This window comes from Hippopotamus amphibius, chromosome 3 (assembly GCF_030028045.1).
Source record: "Hippopotamus amphibius kiboko isolate mHipAmp2 chromosome 3, mHipAmp2.hap2, whole genome shotgun sequence".
Taxonomy (NCBI): domain Eukaryota; kingdom Metazoa; phylum Chordata; class Mammalia; order Artiodactyla; family Hippopotamidae; genus Hippopotamus; species Hippopotamus amphibius.
The window spans coordinates 148,592,820-148,603,154 of NC_080188.1; the positions used below are offsets into that span (position 1 = coordinate 148,592,820).

At 41.9% G+C, this 10,335-nt stretch overlaps 1 protein-coding gene across 2 annotated transcripts in view; it reads right to left on the minus strand.

Moving 5' to 3' along the window:
* SPMIP3 (sperm microtubule inner protein 3) overlaps positions 1 to 9,986 on the minus strand; it is a 40,069-nt gene extending 30,083 nt beyond the window's left edge. Inside the window, exons 1-2 of one of the 2 annotated variants that reach the window (XM_057728281.1) lie at positions 9,902 to 9,986; positions 3,354 to 3,422 (exon numbers count right to left, since the gene is read on the minus strand). In XM_057728281.1, the coding sequence (XP_057584264.1) occupies positions 3,354 to 3,409 (56 nt within the window). In that variant the 5' untranslated portion in view covers positions 3,410 to 3,422; positions 9,902 to 9,986. Of the gene's footprint in view, positions 1 to 3,353; positions 3,423 to 9,901 lie in introns of those variants that run through there. The other variant, XM_057728282.1, reaches the window with a different exon arrangement.
* Positions 9,987 to 10,335: the final 349 nt, after the last annotated feature.

Sequence of the window (10,335 nt, forward strand, 5' to 3'; positions counted from 1 at the left end):
GAGTCATCTCTGTGTTTGTGTGATGACTTCTTTTCAGAAAAGTTCAGCGCTATTTTTGTGTGAACTCTGTGATTTTCTCATTGTGTGCAGGCAGGAAGTAGACGTCTTGTACCAAAGGAATAGGAGGGGAAATAGACCCAGCAGTGTAACTGGAGGCTGCTTTCAGTGCAATAAAACAAGTGTTTATTGCAGGCTCAGAAGTGTCTGCAGTGTGCTAGATGCTAGGGATACAGTGACGAGAAATATTGTCTTTCCACCTGAGAGTTCATAGTCAGGTAAGGAAAACCATATTCAGACAGCTAATCCTATACAGTGCGGTGGTGCTGTACCAGTCAGGAAACAGGCTCGGGGGGAATAAGTAACTTACTAAGGACGGAGCTAATAAGAACAGAAGATGGCAGACCACCATCCCCACGCTCTCATTTTCCAGACTCTACTGGCTCCACAAATCTCCTCAAGGAAGAGGGAGCCTCAGTTTCCTCATCAATAAAGTGGGGGTAATGCTATTTCCATTAATGCTTACACAAGAGTCAACAAGATATATGCAAACGTCCTTGGTGACTAAAGTGTCCCATACATGTTAGGTGTTGCTATCATTTAAGGCAGGATGCTCTGACCTTCACAGCTGCCTCTTGATCTCTTAGAGACCAATTCAGCTGATGTTTTTAAAGTCCATTTAAGTCTAACACAAATTCCTTATCTTTTATCTTCCACGCTACACTGACTTTAATCCAATGGCAGTGATCTTTTCAGGAGCACCCTGGGCTCCACAAATCAGCACTATACTCAGCCCTGCCCCTGAGCAACGGGGCATAATTTGCATCTAATATAATTCTTTTATGAGAATTTTCTGTGGTGACTACTACTTGTAAACTGTTTAATATTTAATTTTATTAGATGCCCCTACTGGTTTGTAATTCAGTTTTCCCTACTATAGCCCCAAGTGTTAGGCATTTAAGGATGAATGGGGTAAATGCTTATGGAGAGGAGCAGCAGAGGGCAGGCCTTCTGCAGATACTGTCAGTCACTGGGGAGGCCAAACCTTGAACACGTGACAGAATGAGTTTTTCTCATCGATTGATTCATTTTCATTTTTTCAACAAATGTGCACGGAGGGCCTACCCAGTGTGGCAGTCTGCTAGGCACAGTGGCCTACAAAACAAGCCCTGCCGTGGTTGCTGACCCAGAGGTGTCGAGGGCAGTGACCAAGAGTGCAGATGTTGGCACCAGACCAGTGGGTTCAAATCCCACCTCTGCTAGTTTACTACTGTGGGATATCAGCACAGTCACTTAACCACTCTGTGCCTCAGTTTCCTTCCAGTCATTGTGAGGATTAAATGAGTTAATATGCACTTAGAACAGTGCCTGCCACACCTTAAGGGCTGTATAAGTGTTTATTATTCCAGCTGGTGCGGCAGACAGGAAGTAAACACATAAAATAATTGGAAGTTGTGATCTGAGCCATAAAGGAAATCAAAAAGGGTGTGAGATAGAGAATAACGGAGGTGGCCAGGTGGGCAGAAGAAGACCTCCCCCAGCCAGGATGGTCAGGGTGGTCCCAACTTCTGTTCACTGAGCAGCTGATCACAGAGCTGAGACACGCTGGGTGAAAGGGGGCTGGTTGAGCAGAGGATGAGGAGCAGCAGAGGGTGGAGAAGGCAGTGACGCAGGGAGAAGGAATGTGTCCAAAAGCCCCGAGGCATGGAACAGGAAAAAGCCCCGGCCTAGGGAATGGAAGAAAGACAATGGGGCTGGAGCTAAGAGAAGGTTGGAGAGATCGGCAGGGCCCATTCATGTAGGACTTTGTGGGCCCTGGCAAAGAGTTTCAATTTCATGCAAAATGCAATGACTGCAGGATTTTATGCAATGGAAGGCTTTGATCCCATTTACACTCTATGGGGCTCACTCTGGAGAATGGATTGGAGGAGGACCAACGTGGCTGTTGTTGCAGATGAGCAGGGGAGAGGCAGTGGTGGTCTGGACCAAGCCGTGGCAGTGGAGATGGAGAAAAACATTCTGCAGGGAGACACATCCTGGAGGCAGAACTGAGGAACTTACTGATGGATTGGGCCCACTATTGTTACAAGGCAGGAAAGACACAAAGTAGACGAAGACCTGCCCCACAGGGAGCACTCAGGTGGAGGGTGTGGGCCCCCAGTCTAGAGCAGGCATGCTGTGCCTCCTCGTCGGGCTCTGATGGATGAGCATAAGAGGACTGAATGCAGCCCAGCCTGAGGACCTCAGCAGCCTGGTGCCTGCTGCTCTGTGTTCCACCCAAACCCTCTGGCTCCCCATGGGCTGGTTTAAGCCAGGCCCAGTGACTCTGACTTGATTTCATTTAGCTCCAGGCAGCAGCTGCCAATGGAGCGTTGTTTCCATTTTCCCCAGGAGATGAGATCACAGTTAAATAGGCCCAAGAGTGGGAAAAAAAAAAAAAATCTCAAACACACACACAGAAAGACAAGGGCTTGTGGGGAGGCAGAAACCAGGAAATACTGGAACCCATCCCTTTCACTCCACCCTGCTTCCTCTGCATGTGGGTTTCAAGGAGAGAAGGGTAGGCACTATACTTTCTCTGAAAGAAGGCTCTTTTAGAGAGAGAGCATCTTTCTAGGAATAGAGCATCCTTCCCTCAGCCCTCCTTCAGTGATTTCTGGAAGCAAAAAGCCATATCTTTGATGACTAAACATTGTTGAAAATAGCTAAATACTAAAATAAACACGAGGCTTGGTCAAAAACCACGAAGCCAGTGTGGCTGCAGGAGGCTGACCCCAGAGTCACTTGCTGTGTGAGGGTTCCTGCCCCAATTTCATAGCTTCTAAATCTCTGCAGACCCCATAGCCAGTGGTGAAGGGAGGGTGGGGTTAGGATTTATAGGTTGTTATCTACTATCTCTCAGCAGGAGGAATTTAGGACAATAAAACATGTCTAGGAATTTTATTCTTGGGCCATTGATGAACTTGGAGAAAGAGTGAAATTACTTCGTTTCTGTTTGTACAGTTGCCTTGCCTCCCATGTTGCAAAAGCATGAGAGTGGTTTGTTTTATCCCAAGAAGAGTAAACAGGTCCCCTCTGAAATTTGGGCTTCAGTTCCTTGCTAAAGCTCTTCCCAAACAAAACCCAACATCCTTCCAGTCTTTTGGGAATTTGGAGTTGTCTGTTTGCTTGGGTTCTGCTATGAATGTGGGATTTTTTTTACAATTGTCTCTAAACCCAAAGAAACTTCACCAGAACATCTGGCAGCAGTTATCCCTCAGTCAGGGAGCAAACAGCAGGGTGAGCAATTCCAATTCCCCAGGTGTCTGTCCGCCTTGCCACAGCTCTGGAAGCGTCTGCACTTGGAGGAACATTACCTGGGTGGGATCCCTGGGCGGCGGTCAATAAATTCTCGGAGCCGGATGGCAGTCATGATGGATAGGACTCTGAAAAAAAGATTAGAGCGAAGTTTCACATTGCAAATTTATACATATTTGCAGGCATGAGCTATTAGTACTACAAGGTCTGTCTTGAAAGTAGAAGGTCCATCCATAGCTTCTGCTAGACTATTTAGGGAAGGAAATAGACTTTTAAACAAAAAGAAATGGAAAGCATAAGCCAATACAGATAGACACGCTTTCCTTTAAAAACAGGAAGTACTGTGCGAGTTGGGCAGGTAGCCTCCTTTCTCAGCCTCCTTAGGGGGCCTTTCTACTGCATGAGCTATGCAGGCTCAGCCCTGCATCTTCCATTCTCCCTCACCACTAGAGTTCCAGACATGAATTAGGATCCTCCAATCAGATGTAATGGACTGAGATTTGGAAGATGAAAACGAGACAGAGGCTGTTTCCTGCTGCTTTGACTTGTTCTACTGGCAAGCAAGCTTATGATGATATGGTATGTTTTTTTGTTTGTTTTGGTTTTTTTTTTTCAGCAGAATGCCCCTGTCCAGTCTTCAGCTTTGAGGGTGTCAAGAGGCACTTGTGTCAAGGGCAGTGCTGAATGCTCTGTTCTAGTGTTCAAACACCGGCTTCGTGAGTGTGGAGAGGGGGCTGCAGTGGCAGGGCTGGTGGCTCTGGGACTAGGTTCTTGAACTCAATTGTCTGGAAGCAGCTTCCTGATGAGGGCACAGGTAGCACTTCCATGATGGGTCAGTTTGTGAAGGTGTTCTAGAAGCTTCCTGGAGGCCTTCCAAGGCTTCCAACCCTTCCAATGATTTTGTAAGCACCTCATTATCTACATCAAACTCGAGAATCCGACCGTGCTGGCACCCTGACCTTGGACTTCCAGCCTCCAGAACTATGAGAAAGAAACGTCTATCATTTACAAGTCACCGACCCTCTGAAATTTATTACAGCATCCTGAACAGACTCAGGCACCCACTAAGTACATGGATGATTACAATATCTTTCTGGAGAGTTAAGTGAGGCAATAATGCACGTGCGAGTGTTTTCTAACCTAAAAAGCATCTTTGAGAAAGGAGAATATATGAGTTTCTACTTATGAGCACGTATTATGTGTCAGGTAACATGTATCAACTCATATTAGCCTCCTAGAAACCCTATGAACTGTTTATCACTACTTTACTGACAAGAAAACTGAGATTTTGAGAAGTAAAATAACTTCTGAGGAACCATGGTTAGAACCCTCTGGCTCCAGAAACATTTATCTTAACGACTATGCTGTAATGAAACAACCACGGAGCACCCAGACCATCAGCCAAAACGAAACTGGGCAACCCCAAAGAGGCAGTAACCAGGAGGGAGAAAGGATTGGAAAAAACAGTGTGATGCCTCCCTCTCTTCCTTTTATAACTTGTTAAGTTACTGTCCACAGGCCAGCTGGCTGCTTTATTTCACCTCTGTGTTTTTCAAGCAACTTGAAAGTTTTCAAACAAGATTAGGACAGAACAGTTCGGCTATCTAACAGAGCCTGTTAATTACAAAGTGTGTTTTTACTCTTAGCACTGGTGTGCTTATTTTAAAAAAAATTAAAAAGAAGGAAGAAAGAATGAAAGAGAAAATCTGAGTAAACACAATTGAGCTCTCCCTTAAACTCAGAAAACCTGGCTGCTGGGATTTCAGTTCACTAGAAGTGACATGCTGGAGAGAAGAATGCAAGATATTTAGGACATTTGTGCTCCTAACAAAGGCAACACCTAGTGTGGCTTTGATGAAAAAGTGATTGCTCAGTGCCTAGAAATTCTGAATCAGCACCGCAGGGAATGCCAGTCCTGGGTGGCTGTAACTTGGCTATGCGGTAGAAACCCTTTCAGAGGAACATATTAATAGCACACTTTGAGTCTAAGCCTAAACTTGCAGAAAAATCAGAAGACCTTGTTTGGGAGGGTGACCTTGCCATTCTGCACCTTTAGAGGATGTCTCTACCAGGTGCATAGGCTACCAGAACACATTTTGTGTGGTTAGCTATCATCTCTAGAACACATTAAAAAATGTAGTTTGCAATAAGGTCTGTCAGTGCATTTTATTTTAATCTTAAAAAGTAGAGTTACGTACCAAATCCGAATGTGACTCAATTATGAACACATGTTAAACTTGCCATTATTTCCATACTCACAGCCAACACTGCACAATTGATGTTAGAGTCACCACAAACAACATTTACCTCCTTTAAAATATATAATTTTTTCTGTCGCCTTAAGAGAATCTCCTTCTGATGTGCCCTTAGTAAAATTCTTCCAGAGCAAACATGAGTTCTAAAACCTCACCCTACCTTTCATTCAATCTCACATTAACCCTGGGAAACTTTAAACATTTTTCTTTTTTTAAAGTGAAATACAGTATGCTCAGGGTAAATAATGCTGTAAAATAATATTAAAACCACCCATAAACAACTATTTTCATTTTTTATATTTTATGTATATATACTCGGGTTTACACTTGAAAACTTGAAAACTCAGTGGACATTCTATTTTATGTTTTTTGTTTTTCATTTAACAATATTTCATGAAAAAATTTCCACATTGCTACAAAGTATTCTTAATTCTAATATTTAATGTTCTTCTGTGTTGTTTGGTGAGGCCTACCCATTACTCTATTTAAAACAGTATCCTCTCCACTTCCACCCCCGGACTCCTTATCCATGCTCTCTGCTTGATTTTTCTTCAAAACACTCATCACCATCTGCCATGCTGTATGTTTACTCAGGCATCTTGTTCATGTCTGTCTTCCCCATTAGAAACCAACCCGCCTGAGGGCAGGGAGCTTTGTGTGTTGTGTTCACTGCTGTATCTCTAGGGCCAAAGATACTAACTGACATGTGGTAGACATTTAATAAATATTTACTGAATAACTGAATGTGCCATGATTTATGAAACCCAGTCCCCTAATGTTCAACATTTTGGTTGTGCTGAACATCTATATGTTTGATTCTATTGAATTTATTTCTTAGAATACATTCCTAGAAGTGAGTCAAGGTTTGGGCAACTCTATGGCTCTTACTTAGGAGGATTTTAGCCACTTTCAATAATTAATACTGGCCCCTAATTCACTACGGTTGGACTCCTAGGGCACAGATATTAAAATTTAATAATAGAATTTTTATTATGCTAATTTAAAAAGGTGAACTAAGGTAAATGAATAAAAGATGTACGTTCCAACAAACTTCCTCAAAGTTAATATTCAACATGCTGACTTCAGGAAAAAAATATATAAGATTTATTTTCCAACTTTCTCAGCAACTTTTTGGTATTATAGAATATATTATGGATCAAATAAAAATTTTATAAAATACAATAACATAGTCAAAAACCTGATAAGTTCCGCCCATTTATGGTAATATTTCTTAGCAAGCCATGAAGGAACTTTCTCAACATGATAAGGAACAACCGTAAAAACCCACAGCTAACATGATACTTGATGGTGAAAGGCTGATTTCTTCTTAAAATCTGGAACAAAGCAAGGATGTTACTCTCACCACTTCTACTCAACACGCTGCTGGAAATCTGATTCAGTGCAATAAGGCAAGAAAGTGAAATGAAAGGCATTCAGATGGGAAGGAAAGAAAACTATCCCTATTTGCAAATGATATAATTGTCTGTGTAGAAAATCTCAAGGAATCTACAAATAAAGTCTTTAATAACTGTTTTTAATAAGATCATAGAATACTATGTCAACACATAAAAAATTATATTTCTATACTTGAAGTAAAAAATTAGGACCAAAATTTAAAACACAACTGTTTATAATAGCTCAAAAAAGAAAAAAGAAACATTGTGTATAAATCTAACGAGACACGTACAGGCTATGTATGACGAAAAGTACAAAATGCTGATGAAAGAAATCAAAGACCTGAGAGACACTGTGTTCATCGATTGGAAGACTCAGTGTAGTAAAGATGATAATTCTCCCCAGATTGATCTGATTTGTCTGCTTGAACTAATCAGCGAGATTTTTTTTTTTAAGATTTTTAAAAATTATTATTTTATTATTTTATTTTTATTTTTTTGGCTGCATTGGGTCTTTGTTTCTGCCAGTGGGCTTTCTCTAGTTGTGGCAAGTGGAGGCTACTCTTTGTTGTGGTGCGTGGGCTTCTCACTGCAGTGGTTTCGCTTGTTCTGGAGCATGGGCTCTAGGCACATGCCCTTCAACAGCTGTGGCTCATGGGCTCTAGAGCACAGGCTCAGTAGTTGTGGTGCACAGGCTTAGTTGCTCCATGGCATGTGGCATCTTCCACGAACAGGGTTTGAACCCGTGTCCCTTGCATGGCAGGTGGATTCTTAACCACTGCACACACAGGGAAGTCCTCAGGAGGATTTTTTTTGTAGATGTAGATAAGCTTGTTCTAAAGTTTATTTGGAAATGCAAGGGAAATAAAATAGCTAAAATAATTTTGAAAAAGAGCAACCGCCCTCTGGTAGAAATGTCGTCAGCTCACAACCAGACATTTTACGTATGTTCTTTCATTCAGTCCTCACAAGAGACCTGAGAGTTGTTTATTATTATCCTGAATTTGTAGAAAATGTTAAATTACATGTATAAAGTCATACAGCCAGTAAACAAAAAAATCCAGATCTGCCTGACTCCAAAGCCCATCCTCCTTCTCCTCTAGTGCCACTGATTCATTGGTTTCCTCAGTAAACATTTATTGATTGACTACTTTTGCTTGGCATTGTACCAGGCACTAGGGAAAAAGCATTTAGCAAAAGGTATGTGATTCTGCTCTCATGTTACTTATGTGGTAGAGGAGTTGAAGTCAGATATTAATCACAGAGTCACACAGTCAATGTAAAATTAAAGATCAGGAACTGCTAAAACAGAATCCTGACAAGTTAGCTTTCAGGTAGTTGAGGGGCTGCGTCCCCTCCTCGTCTCTTTCAGAATTCTAAAGAGAAAAGCTCTAAGAATGGATAAGCCACATTTGCTTCAGGACATTTCCCGTGATATGAAACATGTGAGAAACTCTCCTCTTGGAGATTTAGAAAATCTCCTCTTGGCTTTCTGAGGTTTAGAAAAAAAATTTTTTTAAGTTGGCACCTACTTTTATGGTAGGAAAGAGTTAAAAATGTTTGTTAAATCAAAGGTTTACAACTTCAAGTGGAACCAGTAGCAATTACCTGGTAAGTTAATAAGCTTGTAAACCTTAAGTACATGATAACTAGCAAGTTATCATTCAATTAATATGTCCAAAGAAGGGGCAGAGGCATGGTGTTATATGTAGTTTATAACAGCAGAGTCCTCGGGTGTCCCCTTTCCTTGGAGTGGCATCTGTACTCCATTGCACTGGGGGAAGTTGGGCCCCTAGGGAAAGCCACACCCTAGTAATCTGACAGAGCAGAGAGGTGCGGGGGTGTATGGATGGCTTTCTCAGAATTCATATGACCCACCCTGGCCAGAAGTATGACAGCAGCCTCACTGGCTGCAGGATTGCTCTGTGGCTAGGGCAATGGCTCCCAGCTGCTTTTGAGCATGTATGTCGTAAAAGGATATTTAGAAAATGGTTTTCAGCAACAGAGTTACTTTGGCAGTCCCGTACTGCTTCTCAGGAAGCAGTGTTCCCAGTTCGGGAAGACTGGTTACCCACTTGCTCTCTTCCCCTTCCACACCCCTGCACACAACCTCCAAAATCCTACCATAAATTCTGCTGCCTGAATGCTTTTTTCTTCCTCCTTTTCTAGCCTAAATTCCACCCATTCTTCAGGGCCTTATTCAGGTCCTTTACAACCTCTTACTAGGACTCAGAGTTCCAAATGGTCCGTTGCCTGACCCTGAATTCCCAGAGCCCTTGATTAATCCTATTATGCATTTTGGTTCTCATCGGTTCATTGGTTTCTGAACTCATTTATTCATCATTTAAGAAAATGTTTAATGAGTGGCAATGTTGTGCCAGGCCTTGAATATAGCTCTAGAGATTCTTCAAAGAGCAAGACATGAGTTTCATACAGTGTCTTCCTTCTCTGCTAAAATTAAGTAAGCTCCTGGATGTTGGAACCATGTTGTTTTGATGGCCTCTATCTTCACTCTCCTTGTTCTCCTACCTCACTGTCTTACAAAGTGTTCCCCATCCAAGGAAGTGCTCAATGCCTACTTCATAATTAATGAATAAATGAAAGAATCCACCCACCCATCCATCCATCCATCCATAAATCGGACCACTCAGTAATCTGATAATCTAGTTAACAGTTTTTAAGCTTTGTTCTTCTTGTATCATAGAGCCAGATACCTTAATACAGGTATACCCCATTTCTAAGAAAAAAATGTTGATCTAAAATTATTCAAATAATTCAAAATTGAGAGGTATGAATATTCAGTTTCCAAAAGAATTCTTGGCTTCACAAAATGGTTTGCCACAAAGTTTCCTTAAATAATGAGCTCCTGTACCTAGAACATTCAAAATGCAATCAGCTTTTTAGTAATGCAACCACTAAGCGAGAGGAGAGAGAGGTATGGACAGTAACTGGTGTTACCTACTTAGACTGCACTGGGTAGAGACCTCCTTGTTCTTAAAAGCAGTCCTCTGAGGACAGCAATTATTTCAGCTGTCTCCTGGTATTGCAAAGGCTCATGGCAGAGTTATAGGACTTGATCCTTTTACATCACTCAAAGGGTATTGTGATGCACTGTGGGTTAGAAAATTTTACTAGGTAATGCCTTTCAGGTGTGGATGTATAAAAAGTAGAGATCCTTTGGTCTCGATGACAGCCCAGCTGCACACGAAAGAAAGGATAAAAATTGGTGTGGAAAGGAAAACCATGTGGGCAAGTAACCCTGACTATTTAATCACTAGAATTCTCTTTTCTAGGAAGGTTATTCCAAAGACAACATAAGGTCAAAGATCTGAAAAGTACTGTATTGCAAGCACTACCCTTTGCAAGCTGAAGTTAAGGAAGCAGGGGTGGCA